The sequence below is a fragment of the Kwoniella pini genome, chromosome 7, assembly GCF_000512605.2.
Source record: "Kwoniella pini CBS 10737 chromosome 7, complete sequence".
In the NCBI taxonomy this organism is placed as follows: domain Eukaryota; kingdom Fungi; phylum Basidiomycota; class Tremellomycetes; order Tremellales; family Cryptococcaceae; genus Kwoniella; species Kwoniella pini.
In genome coordinates, this window is record NC_091722.1 from 409,219 (window position 1) to 426,591 (window position 17,373).

General features: G+C 38.7%; 7 protein-coding genes across 7 annotated transcripts; 3 read left to right on the plus strand and 4 right to left on the minus strand.

Moving 5' to 3' along the window:
* Positions 1-662: 662 nt before the first annotated feature.
* I206_105291 (calcium-binding protein NCS-1) lies at positions 663-1,878 on the minus strand (the record flags this gene model as incomplete). The annotated part of the gene is made up of 10 exons (XM_019155541.1): positions 663-692; positions 763-864; positions 933-1,066; positions 1,158-1,215; positions 1,280-1,318; positions 1,377-1,447; positions 1,512-1,560; positions 1,637-1,651; positions 1,737-1,747; positions 1,815-1,878. 10 exons carry the CDS (start codon positions 1,876-1,878, stop codon positions 663-665), a joined length of 573 nt encoding a protein of 190 aa, XP_019011695.1.
* Positions 1,879-2,687: 809 nt separating this feature from the next.
* Positions 2,688-4,248, minus strand: I206_105292 (uncharacterized protein; the record flags this gene model as incomplete). The annotated part of the gene is made up of 7 exons (XM_019155540.1): positions 2,688-3,099; positions 3,176-3,196; positions 3,276-3,616; positions 3,702-3,767; positions 3,831-3,874; positions 4,058-4,129; positions 4,212-4,248. 7 exons carry the CDS (start codon positions 4,246-4,248, stop codon positions 2,688-2,690), a joined length of 993 nt encoding a protein of 330 aa, XP_019011694.1.
* A 636-nt stretch (positions 4,249-4,884) lies between these two features.
* On the plus strand, positions 4,885-5,577 carry I206_105293 (uncharacterized protein; the record flags this gene model as incomplete). The annotated part of the gene is made up of 1 exon (XM_019155539.1): positions 4,885-5,577. One exon carries the CDS (start codon positions 4,885-4,887, stop codon positions 5,575-5,577), a length of 693 nt encoding a protein of 230 aa, XP_019011693.1.
* A 175-nt stretch (positions 5,578-5,752) lies between these two features.
* On the minus strand, positions 5,753-6,379 carry I206_105294 (uncharacterized protein; the record flags this gene model as incomplete). The annotated part of the gene is made up of 4 exons (XM_019155538.1): positions 5,753-5,896; positions 5,981-6,135; positions 6,225-6,252; positions 6,326-6,379. The coding sequence occupies 4 exons, from the start codon at positions 6,377-6,379 to the stop codon at positions 5,753-5,755; spliced, it is 381 nt and encodes a 126-aa protein (XP_019011692.1).
* A 339-nt stretch (positions 6,380-6,718) lies between these two features.
* On the plus strand, positions 6,719-10,102 carry I206_105295 (uncharacterized protein; the record flags this gene model as incomplete). Its single annotated transcript, XM_019155537.1, has 5 exons — positions 6,719-6,905; positions 6,965-7,046; positions 7,109-8,312; positions 8,373-8,777; positions 8,834-10,102. 5 exons carry the CDS (start codon positions 6,719-6,721, stop codon positions 10,100-10,102), a joined length of 3,147 nt encoding a protein of 1,048 aa, XP_019011691.1.
* An 895-nt stretch (positions 10,103-10,997) lies between these two features.
* On the plus strand, positions 10,998-13,706 carry I206_105296 (uncharacterized protein; the record flags this gene model as incomplete). The annotated part of the gene is made up of 5 exons (XM_019155536.1): positions 10,998-11,082; positions 11,152-11,840; positions 11,930-12,138; positions 12,214-12,432; positions 12,515-13,706. The coding sequence occupies 5 exons, from the start codon at positions 10,998-11,000 to the stop codon at positions 13,704-13,706; spliced, it is 2,394 nt and encodes a 797-aa protein (XP_019011690.1).
* Positions 13,707-14,028: 322 nt separating this feature from the next.
* On the minus strand, positions 14,029-17,320 carry I206_105297 (uncharacterized protein; the record flags this gene model as incomplete). Its single annotated transcript, XM_019155535.1, has 7 exons — positions 14,029-14,679; positions 14,746-14,827; positions 14,912-15,067; positions 15,128-15,246; positions 15,306-15,401; positions 15,498-16,018; positions 16,525-17,320. The coding sequence occupies 7 exons, from the start codon at positions 17,318-17,320 to the stop codon at positions 14,029-14,031; spliced, it is 2,421 nt and encodes an 806-aa protein (XP_019011689.1).
* Positions 17,321-17,373: the final 53 nt, after the last annotated feature.

The following is a 17,373-nucleotide window of genomic DNA, read 5'->3' on the forward strand; positions in this document are numbered from 1 at the left end:
TTGAGTAAATTGATAATTAGTGGGATTGAAACGACAATTTTGCTCGTTCTACTTTATCCTTCTTATACCTTTTCGACCAAACGAGGGTTGAGATATTTCAGAAAGGAGTATGATGCCTCCTTTCTTTTGCAGCTGTTCATTGCCTCATTCATCTTTTTGCCCCTGATTGATTAATAATTAACAGTCCCTTGTATGATTGCCTATTTGCTCACGAAATTTGACGCAGATCGATTTACAGATCTTAAATGAGGGCGATCAGTCAAGGGAGAAGTCACTTTTACTTGTATGCGATTGGCAATTGAAGGTAAATCACAGGTGATATCAAAGGGTGATAAGTGATAAGTGATTCGATGATCGATGTAGCAATTCGATCATATCTGCTTATCGATTGTCAAGTCATGAATAATTTGAACAAGTGGTGTCAACAGGTAAAAAGGAGGATGAATGGAAATAAAGTACGTATGTTCTCATGAAGCTTTGCCAATGGAACAGTAAACGATAAGGATTGCGGTTGATATTCCGATTATTCTTCACAACGCTTCACAACGCGAAAGTCGCCTCGACAATCTTGTGATGAGATTCATAACAGTTACATAGTATACGCTAGTCTAAAATATCATACGCAATTCCAAATTGCCAATACACACCGTAGCAAAACATGATTACACAAGACCATCGTATAAAGATAGAGCCTGAAATTAATGAATGTGTATCAGTTCGACTCTACTCTTTTGACAACCTCCGAATTCGACAATGACTTACCTGTACAATGGTAGGATCTTGCTTTGAGCCTTCCTTGAATTCTTCATACGTCAACTTAGCATCCTTGTTCAGATCCATATTTCTGAAAATTTTGTCAACTCGCTATAATCAATAACATATCAGCTAAGACTTCCTATTCTGACATGTACACTAAACAGCATATTGCTTACCTTTTCCGGTGTATCTTCGTCCTCTGGTAATTGTACCATTTGTCCAGTCATCTTATAGATTGATCTTACGATTTGTAACATTTCATCATATGTAATAAATCCATCTTGATTAATATCGTACAATTGGAATGCCCCTTTTCATTTGTCCATAAATCAGCTCGATCAATTTGCCTTACACTACTATATGCGTATTTCACTTGGCGTGAATTTGAGAGCGTAACTTACATTTCAGCTTTTCATCTAATCTACCTCTTGATGTTACTGAAAGAGCACATATGAATTCCTATATCAGATCAAGCATGAGTTGAGTTGCATGAGGACACAACAAGCGATGGATAAAGACTTACCTTAAATTCGATAGTTCCCGACTTATCTTCATCAAATACCTAAAATGAACACTACCATCAGCATGTGACTTTGTATCTCTGGTTAGACTTTACATACGTTGAAGACGTAATCTGCAAATTGCGAAGGATCACCAAATGGGAAGAATTGTTTATAGATCTTCTTGAATTCTAATTGAGTACAAGTCAGCTAGTTGTGCATGTTTAAAACATCAATACAAGACAAATAGCTCACCTTCTTTATTAAGTTGTCCACTTGGACAATCCTTCAAGAAACCTTTGTACTATTATGCAAATTTATAAGCTATGGTATTTGGTTTTGGGAGAGTACAAATAAAAGATATAGGAACAGTGATTTACCCATTGTTGTAATTCCTAAAAGAGATTAATAAAAGCAAAATACTTTCAAGATCAGCTTTCACCTTGTTTTCATGCTACACAGCTCATTTAACAATCTCACCTTTTTGTCAACTATCCATATCTTGTTTATCAGTATTCATCGCTTCTAAATCCAGATAACACCAAGGTGTAAACTCACAATATGTATTCTTTTGAAGATCAGCAAGATCATCAGCTGATAATTTCGATTGTGATTTACCCATTGTGTAAAATTATCGTTTCCTTATTTTTCGCAAATAAAAACTAAAAGAACTGTTTGGTTGGATTATAGATAGCACTTTCTAAGTTATCCAAGGTTCAATTAGAAGTATACCGAATTTGATCTATTATAAATTGATGTATGTGAGACAAGCAAAATTTGTAATATTATATGAACCTTGAAAGTGGAGCGCAAATTGTATTGAAGGGTGATCAGTCCGTGCGTAAGGAAATGAAGGAAAAGTCGTTTAGTCCTTTAAAGTAGTAAGGTCAAGGATGTTGATATCTAATATAATACGTCGAAACGATGATCAAAATAAATAGATAATCAAGGTTGTCGATATAAGCTGTGCATAATCAAATTGAGTATTGAGTATTACTTGATGTAATAAACTTTTGTTGTCGTCATTAATATGCATGCGCGTATCTCGTTTTTAATTGACGGAACCTTTTTGGGCTTGGCATAACGTATTTAGTATTTTTCATTATTTACTGGACTGGATAAAAGGATATAATTAGCCAAGAAATGGTATCAACCTGCTTTCAATACTCAGTCAAGATGATATCGGTACAAAGGGATTAACACATTGACTGTATAGCTATGTTTCAAGTTGACATGTGTATATATGGAATGTGTTTCAGAAACATCTAATACTAATAAAGCTATATCATAACATATGATTTATGCTATATTATTGCTATTATTTCTTTGGGTATATATATTTTATCCAAAAATAAGCCGTATCAATCCAAATCCACTTCTACATTCTCGCTTCAATCACTACTCTATCCTCTAGCTAATGAATTCAAGGCTTTAGGCTTTTCCAGCATCTTTCATAGCTTTCAACATTAAATCTCCAATTTGAGCAGGAGATTTAGCGATGATAGCACCAGCTTTTTCAAGTGCAGCTACTTTATCAGATGCAGCACCTTTTCCACCTGAAATAATCGCTCCTGCGTGACCCATTCTTCTTCCTGGAGGAGCAGTTCTTCCAGCGATAAAAGCAACAACTGGTTTAGGATTAGAAGAATTTTTATTATGTTGCTCTAAATATTCTGCTGCTTCTTCTTCCATTGATCCACCAATTTCACCGATTAAAACAATACCTTCTGTCCTTGGATCAGATAATAATACTTTGACAACGTCAATATGTTGAGTTCCTGGGAATGGATCACCACCGATACCAACTGTCAATGATTGACCTAAACCAGCGAGAGTTGTTTGGCTATATAACAAAACGGTATATTAGCTCAATTCTGATAACAAACAAGCGGTATCGTTTCTAAAGTAGCTCAACTCACTTGACAGCTTCGTAGGTAAGGCTATGAAATTACCAAAACATGATTAGTTTGCAGTGTGTGATGTGTTTATAGTCTGTTCACTGGCGGAAACATCACTCACGTTCCGGATCTGGAGACAACACCGATTTTACCTTGTTTGAAGATATGTCCAGGCATGATACCCATTTTACAACCTTCAGAGATAATACCAGGACAATTTCCACCGATCATTCTAGATTTATTTTGTGATTTCAGAGCATTGTATATTCTAATTTGATCTCGTTGTGGGATACCTTCAGTAATGGTAACGATAAGTTTGATTTCATTTTCAATAGCTTCAATGATAGCATCTGCTGCGAAAGGTGGTGGTACGTAAATGACTGAAGCGTCTGGTTGAGCTTCTTTAACTGCATCTCTAACAGATCCGAATACTGGTAGTCCTAAATGTGTTTGTCCTGCTTTCTACGAAGACAAACAATCATAATTAGTTTTTGTTACCACCAAACCAAGTTCAACTTGGCTTTTTCGAAATATAGCCAAATCTCACTTTAGGGTTTGTACCTCCGATCATTCTAGTTCCATAATCAATAGCTTGTTGAGCATGGAAAGTACCCTATAGTACCGAGATCAATCAGCTTCCTAAATGTTAGTTTTGTTATTGCCCTTCTTCACTTACGGTCTTTCCTGTGAAACCTTGAACGAGTACTTTGGTATCTTTGTCTAATAACGCGACGCATCAGCTCCGTACTGATCAACTTTGACATTCGCGAATCAAGCATTCTCCTAAACGTCTTTCTAAGATAGTTCATATCTGATACACTATACAACTCCCATATCCCAAGTTCACCTCGGCATTGCCGAGTCCATTGTACATTTCAAGCATATTCCGAACATGATACTTACTGATGAGGATGTTCTTGATGGTATCCTCGTAGCCTGCTTGGGCTCGAGTGGAAGAAGCGAAAGTCCTAACACCTATTTAATGAAATTTACTCATCAGCTTAAAACTCCTTCAACTCTAAAAATGCAAAATTCGGTAAATGAGAAAGGAACGTACCTCGAGCGAGAGTTGAAGCTGATCGAAGGGATTGCATCTGTAACGTGTAATACGATCAGCCTGGACTGTATGTGTTCTCTAGAGTTACTTACTTTATAGGTGATTTTGTATTATGTTGTGACAGTAAAGAAGTCTTATTTGAATATTCATGAAAATACTAAACCTGCTATTTTGCTCTATGCGAGTTGTGGTGTAACCGAACCCGAAATCAACTTGATACTAGTGTTAGTGGTGACGGTGATGATAATCTTTGTAACTTAAGCCACAACGGTTTTTAATGTGAGTGCGGCATTCCGCTAACACCGAATACTACCGCCCCCCTTTAGCTTCTAATTCATTCCTACCACGTGGACAGTCTAAGTGGAAAATGCGGGGTAAGTTAAAATAGAAAGAGGTTAAGGCGCGTCTGAGAAGTAGATGAGGAACAATATTGAGCCCATGTTCACGTCTCATAACGATAGATCGGACGGAGCATAGTTGCATGACTTGTGCAAAGTCCGAATAATAGACCGGAAATCGCAAATCCTCTCGAAGGAGTTGTCAGCCGCCTAGTGAGCGCTCTTTGCAGGGCTTCGTTGTAATATACCGCACACTCCACTGACATACCTCTCACAGCTCGTTAATTTAAACGTATCCTTTCTAACCTACTCGTCTCAAGCGCACACAAATCAAGATGTATGGAGATCTAGCTTTACAATTAGTGACAGCTTCTCATCGATCAACATTATCAACTACACCTCAATTACCTTTACCTAAATATGCTTTACCTTTAATTTTATCAATTTGTTTAGAAACTAGACAATTAGGACAATCAATAACAACAGCAGCAGAACAATATGGACAAATTTCATTATCACAAGATAAATCATTAGTTTGTAATTTAACTGTACAACATTTATCTGCAAGAAGAAATAAAAGATGTTTATTAACATATTTATCAACAAGAATAAATGGTATAAAAGAAAGATGGTGGGATTCTGGTGGATCTTTAGCATATTTATTATCAAATGAAATTTTAGGAGATAATAATAATAATAATAATGAATTAGAAAATGATTTTGAAAAAGAAATTTCAAATGATAAAGATTTAAAAAATAATTTAAGTCCACAAGAAATTGATTTTTTAAAAGGATATAATAATTTAATGTTAGATTATAAATCTGATTTTTTAGATATTTTAGATTTAAATTCAAATTTAAATAAACCACCAAAAGAATTAATGATTGATATTAGAGTAATTAAAGATGCTGGTGAAATTTTTTTAGAAAATGGTGAAAAAGTTGATTTTAGAAAAGGTGAAAGATTTAGATTAAATAGATCAAATATTGAAAGATTAATAGTTCAAGGTTTTTTAGAAGAAGTTTAGTATCTATCTCCACCTTGATGAACTGTTAATTTGATCAAATGACTATCTTCTATCTCTATGTACATTTTGTATACTGTTGTAATCATGTAATAATATGTGATTTGAGTATAATCATACCATCTTATGTATCTATCTCTCTACGTTACGTTTAGTCCTTAAAGCGAACCTGGTTTATTCACTTCTTCACCTCTGCACCTCCGTCAACTGACCTAGCTCTGGGTCGAGGTTGAACACTTTTTATCAAAGCTTTCACCAAATCTCCTTTTTCTGCTTTCAGTGCTTCAGTAGCTTCTTCTTTTGTACATCCAACTTGCGACACCTTAAAAGGCGTAATTCATCGATTTATCAGCAATTATCCTATAACGTAATGATTTTCGCATGAAACTGTAATATAATAACTCACTATAAAGTCTACATCTTCTGATTTGACGCCATTCGATACTCCTGTGGTACCATTAGGTTTAACATCTAAAGCTTCCATTGCTTTTTGAGCTTTAATTCCTTCTTCTTTCGTTATTTTACGACGTTCGATTTCTAATACAGCGTTTTCCAATTTATCTATATATACAGTCATTATATATCGGACATTTATTAGTAGGTGAGGGCAGTCATGGACTGTTTTTCAAGATGAAAATAGTATTACTTACGCTTGATATATTGTCCACCATCAGCGAACTGACAAAAGAAGAAATCAGTAATTCAGTTCATACTATACTATTTTTGCGTGAATGAGACGAAAATGACTCACATCCATTATCACTTCACCTTGAGGTATCCTTCCTGACGAACTTGAAGCTGCCATTTTTCTTATATCTGTTTTGAAATCTTTAACAATAAAGCTTAATATCAACACCCTCTAAAATAAGTTGCAGCAATAACAGATTAATTGATCGTCATTTTGAGTTGTTTACGTAACTGTACGTGGTCGGCATATAACCGGCCGTTGACAGTGCGAGACATGAGCATGTGTGCTGCGTCACTAAATATATCATCCTCTCTCCTCTTGTCTCTTTTGTCATCTTGTTCCCCATCCGTGTAGAGTGTTCAATACCCAGCATCCTAGTGATAGCGGCTCACGCATCGATAGGATCCAGAGGGCTACTCAATTGCAACAAGTCAATACGCGTTGAACTTAGCCGACATGGCCTTCCAATCGCCTCTCATTTCTATACCACGCAAAACCACTCAAGATGTAGATTGGACAAATCCTATACGATCAATTATCGCTCAATCATACGGTGAAGATCCAAAGAATTATGTAGAAGAATGTTCGAATCTACAAAGATGTAGACAAGATGCTGTGCGTGGTGCAGGAAGCGATCAAACTGGTAAGCTCTTATCGTGCAAATCCTTATTAAGCGAACATGTAACTTATTTGAGTAAACAGCGCGAGATTTATTGTATAAATACTTTGGTCAGCTTGAATTGCTCGAGCTTAGATTTGCTGAGATCAAAGTACCTTTCATATGGTAAGCTGTTCAGATCGCACCCTTCGATCAACCAGCCAGCTTACAATCTGTGATTTGCATAGGAATGACGCATTTACCGATAAACCCACTACTCAGACTTCCTTAGCTTTCGAGAAAGCATCCATCATTCACCTTATTTCCTCCGTTCTCTCTGCTCTGGCTCAAACACCCTCTCGATCTGATCCAGAAGGCCTAAAACGAGCATACTACAATACTCGAGCTTCAGCAGGGATGTTGACATATATCAACGAGAATTTCCTTCATGCACCTTCAACAGATTTATCCAGGGAAGTCGTTCAGCTATGTATAGGAATAATGACTGCTCAAGCTACAGAGATATTCACTGAAAAACTTATCGAAGAGAAGAAATCCGCTGCACTTATTAGTAGATCAGCTAATTCAACTGCCGGAATGTATAGCACTGCACTAGAAGAGATGAAGGAATTTCAAGGAAAAGGAATATTTGATAGAAATTGGTTATACGTTCTTCAAATCAAGTCAAAACTCTTTGCATCTTTAACTCAATACTATAAAGGTGTATCAGATAATGCTGGAGGTAAACATGGAATATCCTTAGTCCGATTCAGATTAGCCGATACATTAGCCAAAGAAGCTTCACAACAAGCTCAATCGTTTAATTACGGTTTTGTGGCTTCAAGTACACCAAGTTTACCTCATGATGCAGCTACTAGTTTAATGGAAATTACCAAAAGTCATCAAACCATATGTCAAGAAATCAAAGATCAATCAGTAAAAGATAACGATTTGATTTATCATGAAGTCTTACCTTCTGAGGCAGCTTTACCTGCAATAGAGAAATTACCAGCAACAAACCCTATAACGATACAAGAGATATATGGTAATCCGGAAATAACCAAATTAATTGGTCCCGATATTTTTATCAAGCTGATACCCCTTGCGGTGCATGAAAGCGCAAGTATATACTCGGAAGAAAAGGCTAAATTAGTCAGAAACGAAGTTGAACGTGTGGAACTGTCACAAGGAGAACTCAATGCTGGACTAGACCATCTTGGCTTACCTTCGGTTGTCAATCAATGGAGAAACATACTTGACGATGAGAGTTCCAATAACAATGATGTTGACATTAGTAGTCAGGTTAGAAGATTAGCTGAAGATATCAGCAGAGGCGGAAGCATTGAGACTTCCTTAAGGCAATTGGACGGCGAGAGGGAAAGATGTGAGAGGGAGCTGAGGGAATTAAGCGGACTCCTTGACAATGCGAGTAGAGAATGTGAGCGAATGAGAGTAAGTTGACCGATAATTCAGCGATTGCGTAGCGAGTATAGAGCTAAGCAAATCCGATAGGCCAAATATACTCCTCAATTCACTCAATCTCCCTCCGGTCCCCAGACAGCCAACCTACGGTCCAACATCGCAGCAAATCTGTCTGCATTATCCTCAGCTGGTCAATCAGATTCTCACCTTAATACCATTTGGAGAGAAATCCAGCCTCAGATAAGATTGCTTTCGTCTGGCGAAAGCCAGCTCGAGAATGCCGCAGCACAAGTTGCAATTGGAAAGGCTACTGCGCCTGTCAACCAAGGAATCAGTCTTCTGGACCTGCAAGAAGATGTAGTATTAAAATCGGGCTTAGCGGAAGCCGAAAAGGAAGAACTGCAAAAGGCGATATCCGAAGCTTCGGAAAGGCTTGATCGATTGGGTAAGATAAGCCGCGAAAGGGATGAAGTGCTCAAAGATCTCAAGGAGAAGGTGAGATCCTCCATTATACTGACCAGAGAGATTATGGGAGCTGACCATATAGTAAGGTTCAAAACGACGATGTATCTAACTTGCTCTTACTCAATCGACGATCAACGGGAGTAGAACCTCAACTCTTTGCAGCCGAACTAGAAAAGTTCCGACCGTATCAATCTAGGCTTGCTGCTGCCATCCAAGCATCGTCGTCGATTTTGACGGAACTTGAAATGCTTGTCAGACAAGTAGAGAAAGGGAAAGGCGTCAAAGAACTTCAGAGATCCAACAAAGATCGGTCAAAGCGGGTCAGAGAATGGGAAAGAAAGTTGATAGAAGCAGGTGAAGGATGGGCTGAAATACAGGCTGGTCTATCGAAAGGCTTGACATACTATGACTCGCTCAACAGCGCCTTAGAAGAGCTAAGAAGGGAAGTCACCTCATTTGTGAGAAGTAGAGAGTCTGAAAGGAATAGGCTAGTCGGGGAGATCGAAACACGTCAGCGAATTGGTGGATCCCCTCCGCCTTCATCAAACGTTGGAGGAGCAAGAAGTTTAGAAGAGCGATTGGCAGCTTTATCGGTTGATCGATCTTCTTCTGGATATTCCCAACCTTCGCAAAAGCCTTCGACACCGTCATTCCCACCTCCACCACCACAGGTCTCAACACCTTCCGCCTTTCCTCCACCTCCTCCTGCAAAACCTACAAACCCATACGATTTCAGTAATCTTTCTAGTATCCCATCAGCATTCTCAACCGCTACCTCTCCATCTCCACCACCCACTCAAAGTCACGCAAGCTATGGGTCCTCTTCATACGCTTACAAGCCACCCCAACAAGCTAGTCCTTATCCTGCCCCACCACAGCAACAGAGTAATCCTTATCCAGCACCTCTCAGTCAACCGCCCAGACCAGCTCAAACAAGTTACGGATCTTACGGTTCTTCTTCGCAGGCTAGCTACAGTAGTAGCCCTCATCAATCAAGCTATCAAACACCGCCAGCTCATCAGCAATACAGCTCTGCTCCACCTCAACCACCGTCTCAGCCTTCTTATCCATCTCAACCTCCGCCTCCTTCACAAGCGCGCTATCCTTCTCACCCACCTTCAAATCAAGCTTCGTATCCCTCTTATGCTCCACCCGCGACTCAAGCGCAACCACAACATGGGTATTATCCACCTCCACCCTCACAGAGACCTGCATACTCTTCTCCGCCGCCTCAGCAACCACAGCAGCAATATCCTAATTACCCTCCAGCAAATGGTCAATATCAGCCTCCGCCGCCACAACAAGGAGGTCAATATCCAGGATATCAACCTCAGGGTGGATATCAATACCGTTAGAAACGGTCAATATTCTGCTCGGCATGTATTGCGATGTTCAGTCAAAGCCTAGCTAATTTGCTTGCTAATTGTGGAATGAGACATCAATTGCGATTAATGTCAGAATTGTTAATAATACTGATTTTGACGCAAAGGACTGTGTTGCCGGCTTCCGCACAGCTTCCACTAAAGTTCAGTTCACTAACCTGGTCAAATGACAACGATCAATTTGAATTCGACCGAAAACATTACCTAAAGGACCCCTTTAATCTTGCAAGAAAGACCCAAAGTGACCTTTGGTTTGACAATAATGTTCAATCTCCTTCCTTTGGTATGTATATGGCATTTTATAATTTTCTCCTGCTCTAGTAATTTCTTAATCGGTACGATGAGCCAAGGGGAAGATAAAACTACGCTGACCTCTGAGGTAATTCATATACCTTTGATGGATTTTCTCCTCGGACCAGGAGAAAAACATCTCTGAAGGGTGTAATGAGTGATGTTTGAACTATTACTTTGAAACGTTATGGATTAGATGAGTAGAACTAGTTTCGGAATAGATGGAAATAGTAGTATGGGAAAGTAAGGGGTAAGGATGAGTGTAAGGTGTCGTCATTCTCAGATTTATTCTGCAAATGGATTCAAATGTGTTCAGATGGAATCATTAGTTCTAAAAGGTATAAGAAGAAAGATATCTTTCCAGATATCCAGTTTTCCTTTGTTCAGATTTCTTAAACTCCACAATATCAATTGATCGGCTCAGAAAAAATTTGATTGATAGGGAATATCTTACTTATCTGAGGATAAAATTCTTCGTACTTTGTATATACATTGAAAAGTATATTTAGTCAAATCCTACTCCTCATTCTGATTTTACTATAGCCTGACTGTACCGAGAAACCTTAAAAAAGATAAAATGGACACTCAAGCTCAACTACAACATCCTTGGACAAATGATGGCTTTGTAGGTACTCCTGATCTAATGGATAATAACGAAAATAGTAAGTCTCATCTTGTCATCAATTTATACAGCAGAATTACTCTAATCTAAGAAATTGCTTACGTTATAGATGACTATTTCTCCTTCAATCCTTCGACAACTAATTATAATATCAATACTCAAGGTCAAACTGAATTCACTCCACACCATTCATTGACTCATCCTGGATATCCAATTATTTTCCCTCAATCTCAATCTCCCTTCGTTCATCCTCAATCAACAAATACCTACAATAATGGTTTTCAAATATATCACAACAATTCAGAACGAGAAATTACTTCGATAAATAGTAATGGTCAATTAAGATCATCAACTTCTAATATGTCATTAAGATCACATAGATCAACATCAAGTGCTTCTTCCCAAATTTCAGGTTATACATGGTCAACCGCACAATCTGAATTTGAAAAAGATTTAGATGATAATACTTCTTTATCAACTTCAATTAATATTTCACCTTCTTTAATAAGTATTAATCAAAATGAAAAACATAATAAAGTTCCAAGTTTATCTATTGATCCTAAATTATTTCGAAATTCAAATCAAACAAAGAAAGAAGATGAGACGGAAATGCTTGAAACTGCTAAACCAAAAACACCAAAAAGTAAAAAAGAAGAATTATTAGGTGAATCTCCATATAAAAAACAAATTAAAACAAGAAAAGAAAGAACTAAAAAGTGTAATACCGGTAACAATGGGAATATTGGAATTGGCAGAGATGAATCTGGGGGAGGCAAAAAAGTTAGTCATGCTAGGAAAGTGAGTTTCCTTTATTTTTTTTCCCTATTCCCTCTCCTATATCAAAATGTCGAAGGGTAAAGAGACTAATTTTTTTGTACAATAAAAAGCAAACAGCCGATCATATTCCTAGACCTAGAAATGCATTTATATTATTTAGAAAACATGTTGTTGATTCTAAATTAATACCTGCAAGTGTAGAAATGAGACATCAAAATGTATCTATTATTACAGCTAAAATGTGGTCAGAAGCTCCAAAAGATCAAAAAGCACATTTTAATGAATTGGCAAAAATTGAAAAAGAAGAACATATGAAAAAGTATGTTCGTTTCAATTTCTCGATTATATTCTAATACACAATGATTTAAATTGAGCTTTTTTTTTCCGATTATAGGTATCCTGGTTATAGATATCAACCAGTTTATAGACGTACTAATGTAATTCGTAGAAGAGTTAGAAAAGATGAAGCAGAAGAACAAAAATGTAAATCTGTTGCTGAATTATTGATCAAAGGTAAAAGTGGAGAGGATTTAGAAAATGAAATTAAAGATAAAATTAGAAAAGGTGAAAAAGAAATTATAATTCCTGAAATCTTGGAGAAAAAGGAGGAAAAGTGAGTATTCAGTGATGTGATTAATATGGACTATCTGTAGACGGTTTTTCTTGAACTGACACTCATTATTTGATTGCTTTAGACCAAATTCGAGAAGATCATCAGCAGCATGTGAACTTTCAAAAGGTGCTTTAAGAGCATTAAGAGCACAAGCAAGACAACAATCTGGATCAAATGAATCAGGTAATTGGTCTGATATATCTTCTTCAATTAGAGATAGATCAGAATCTATTGGACCTAGAAAATTGAATTCAAGACGACAAAGTTATGCTTTTGAATTTGAAGAAGAAGCAGATTTTGATTTAAAAGATCGTACACCTGATGAGATTGATCAAGAATCAAATGATAATTTGTTTAATAACAATAATGAACAAACTATGTTAGGATATGGATTAGCACCTTCTCAAATTCAAAGTTTTGCTCAACAACAACAACAAATTGGAAATGATAGTTGGAGTGAAATTCAACAATTTGATCAAATTAATTTCGATAAAAATGAAGAAATTCAATTTCATCATTTTACATCTAATAAGAGTATTTACGATATTGAATTTCAACAACAACAACAACAACAACAACAACAACAAGAACAACAACGACAGCAACATCAACAACAACATTGTCAAGGAGAATTTAAATACCCATCAAATATATCCGTACCTGATCAATTTTCAATACATCAACCTCAAACAAGTTTTTCATCAAATTCAGATCCATCAACTTCTATTAATAGTTCTTTCTTATATCCTCAACCTATTGAAAATCGTCAATCCGATTTACATATACAATTACCAAATACCAGCATCAACAATAATGATTTTTACACTTATGATACTGCTTTACCATTTTCACCTTCAATGGAAAATTTCGCTTTTCAACATCAACAATTTGATCGAGGCAATGATCAAACTCAAATGAGTATAACAAATGATCAAATATCCGATTCTATTAATGAGGGTGAGAACAACCATTCGAATGGAATTTACGAATTCAAATTACCTAATAATTCTAATACAAATCATATTTTCAATACCAATGCTGAAGATTTAGGAATTCATCCAGATCAAAATCAATTTTTCAATGTTAATTTTGAATCCAATAAATGGAATAATGATCATGATCATAATAACAACTTTTCTTCTTTATTACCACCTTCAAGTGGTGTACCTTTGGAAAATTTACCATTTGATGATCATTTAATATTGAATGATTTCGAAGCCGCTCTAGCTCATGCAGACGAATCAGGTAATAGTAATCCTGCGGAAGGATGGTAATTACATGTAACTTGGACCTATACGTAGGAAAGTAAAATAGTATTATTGCATTGGGTATTCTTGCTTCAAGGCTGAGACAAAATGTAATTGTAATCGAATATAGGAACAAGCTTTCACACATAATGTATAACATGCTACACGATAGCAAATATTTGAACAATATATAACACTTGTGTTATTTAGCTTCTATGATATTCTTCACATGATTCTATTAAATCCAGATACAAAATATGCTGCCCCCCTCCTGCTTCCCCGTACATACAACTTGATGAACATTGACAAGATACATTCAACACGCCAAATTCCCGCCTAGAAAACACCTTTACGTGTACATCGCATTTCTTCCCTCTTCTTGACTTGCTCGAGTACTACCACTATGAGAATTATTATTACTGCCAATCGCGCTAGCCGTGGTAGGTGTACCGTTACCGACGATTTCGTCGGCTAGGTCAAAGCGTTGAGCTATTCCAGCATTATCTCCTATAGCGAGGGTACTCAGGAAATGTTCGTTCATTGGTGTTTGAGCATCCAATACTCCAATATCATTCTCTCCATTTCTGCCGTTCGTGATTGGAACGCCTTCGTGAGCCGTTTCATCAAGTTCACTTTCTTCCTGAACGATTTCAGGGACTTCCATTTCCACATCACTGTGTCCGGGCGCTACGGCTGTCGCCTGCCTAGCCAGAGCAGACGAGCCAATCATGCCTTCGGTTTCCTCCGATTCGCCTGTCTCGGTCTCACCAGGATTAAGTAAGTCGGTGACACTAGCAGAATTCGCTCCACCGAGACCTATGTTGGTAGAAGGCTGGCCATTAGGAGCTGATGGGGAGCTTGAGGGTCCGGCATCTGCAGTAGAGGATGGGAGTCGTATAGAGTGGTTAGAGGGTTTACGGGAAATGATGGATGCTCGTCTTGAGGCGATTTCCCAAGCGTCTTCCGTTTCTACGTCTTCTTCCAAATTAGCAAATGTTCGCTACGCCCCAAAGTCGATTAGCATCGTACATCACACAGCTTGAGCTGAATATCATGCATGACTCACGCATAGGGGACACGAGAAACCTGGGTAGTGTTTGTCCAGCAGGGGTCGGATACATTTATAGTGAAAGACGTGCGAGCACGGACTGGTAGTTCAGAGGCATTAGCTACGACACGAATGATGAAGCTGATGTGCAAACATTTCATGTGAAGTTTATTTCAGGACGTACGCGATGAACAGTGATTGACAGACAGTGACACTGAACAAACAGATACAGCAGTCTGTCACACTGGCTCTAGCCTTCTTCGAAGGAGCACCCTCAGTCTTCTTTTGGTCGGCAGTCGCACTACCCCCGTAGACTTTCAGCTGCTTCAAGGCGTTTGTGCTGAAGTGGTCAAGTCAGCATGCTTTGCTGATGGATCAGTATGTCTCCAATATCGCTCACTTGAACTCGTTGGCGCCTCTTTGCCATTCTCTCCCAATTTCCACTCTCATCTTTACGCAACGGAACATCTCTTCAGCTCCGCCTTGGTAGTCCACACCAAGTTGGAGAACATCCCCATCCTGTGAGTCATCGGAGTGAGCCCCAATTTCTCACATCCGAAAGGTTTGTGGTTACTCACATTAATCATTGTTGGTCTAGAGACGGTATTGGGACTCGACAATCTGATATGATTGAGGAAGGTACCGGATGATGAGGAAGTATCTCTGATGAAAAACTGAAAGATAGGTCAGTTTGCTTCATTGTGTTGCATAGATTCGTAAAAGGAGCCGATCGATGAGATAACAAAGCGTTACCAGAAAGAGATACTCACCTTACCACCTTCTTCGCACCATATCTCTGCATGACTTCTACTAACTACTTTACTCTTAAAAGCTACTTTTGACGAGGTCATGTCGCCTCCTCCTCCAGCTATTGTCAAGCTGGCTGAACCACCATTTCTTGATGAAGAGTTGGGTCCCATGGTTGCGCCGCTGCCTGCAGTATTGCTTGTACCATTGGCAGAGTTACCGGGAGCAGGTAAATTGGATTTATCGGTAAATCTACCGACTTTGAGAAGAAGAGCTGGTGGTCTACCGTTCACGGAAGGTCCAACTGATGATACCGACTGGGCAGCTACTGAAGGAGATACACCAGCCGGAACTACGATAGGTAACATTTCTCGGATGACTGGGTCGAAAGCCAATGATCGAGTAGATTCGAGATTAGGGACAAGTCGGATTCTATATGTTCTTGAAGAAGTTGAACTGGCGACGGCATTCCGAGTAGTCGTCACATCAGCGGCGGGTGGTTGTGAGGGTAGGGTGGATCGTGCGGACGTAGATGAGGTTGTTTCTGTGGGTGAGAGAACAAGGTAAAGCCCATCATTTTGGTATTTCAGCGAATCTCCTTTCGCTTTTAGCCTGATAAAAAAACTCTGGATATAATGAAAAGGCATGGTGATTAGGTGAAGTGGATGAATAAAAGTACAGGAAATCGGAGAACGGGTAAAGGACTTCTGCAAGATTCAATTTTGACTTCTGGGGAATTGAGATGATCTGTTTTTCCTGGTTTTAATGACAGGCGGTCTGGGGATACACATATAACAGAAGCACATAAAACAGATGTATTTCACTTGTAAGAAGGACATGGTGTGATAAGGAAAGGATTGATGGATGAAATGTACGAAACGGAGGAGAAAGTAAAAAGGTTGAATAAAGAAAAAGCAGAAGTTTTGGAAATGTGTCAACACGAAAGAGTAGCAATGTCTCTTTCATTCAACGTTCAAGTGAGACATTCTTTCGTCATCACCTTACGTCCAGAAATGGAAGAAATTACACGTCAACTGCCACTCAACTCACCTGGAATCGCACTGACACCGTTAGGAGTCGGGATGCCGGTGGAAATGTTCAATCCACCACCACTTAAAGGTGTACTGATGCTTCTAGTTACGATCCCCCCAACTGTAAGAGGTTCTCTCGAGGTTGGTGCTTGTGATCCTTCGCGAGAGGTATTTCTGCTTTCGGGCGCTGTTCTTTCAAGTGAGGGTGACAAGGGTGGTTGTTGGGTTTGATTAACATTATTCAGCGTATTTGACCGTCCTCTTGTTCGCATGAAGCCCAGAAATGAATGTCGAGGAGAAGCAGGTGAAGCTGCTGCTCCGCCTATAGGTGGTGTAGCGAGAGGTGTTCCGGATGGTGAGAAGCCTGTCATATTATTGGGCGGCATAGGGATATGGGTCGGACGAGCGGATGAAGGAGTTGGCCGAGACATGATGAATGTTGATGATGACGATGTTTCAATACCTATAAAAGGATACGGTACGAGAGCAGCTGGACTATTACCGTTACTAATTGATGAAATCGTCCTTCCAGCTGGGAAGCTGTTATGAGTTCGGATTCTGTGACGAAGCGAGAGAGGTGCAGGTGTATTCTGTGGTCTACGTGATCTAGTTGGAGTACTTCTGGTACGACTAACGCTGGTTCGGTAGTGAAGTAGAGATCCGCGGATACTTTCTGGCGAAGGTGATGTAAGGCGATGAGATTGACTGTGTGAGTTGTCTGATGTAACTTCGCCTCCGTGTGCTTGAACTTCGTGTTCAAGATTCTGAGTCAAGGTGTCAAGCTGTGAACGGTGCGGATGAGCAGTCAGCAACATGATGAGATACTATTCATTGCCAAAACGAGATCAATGGGGTAGTAAGATTGAGC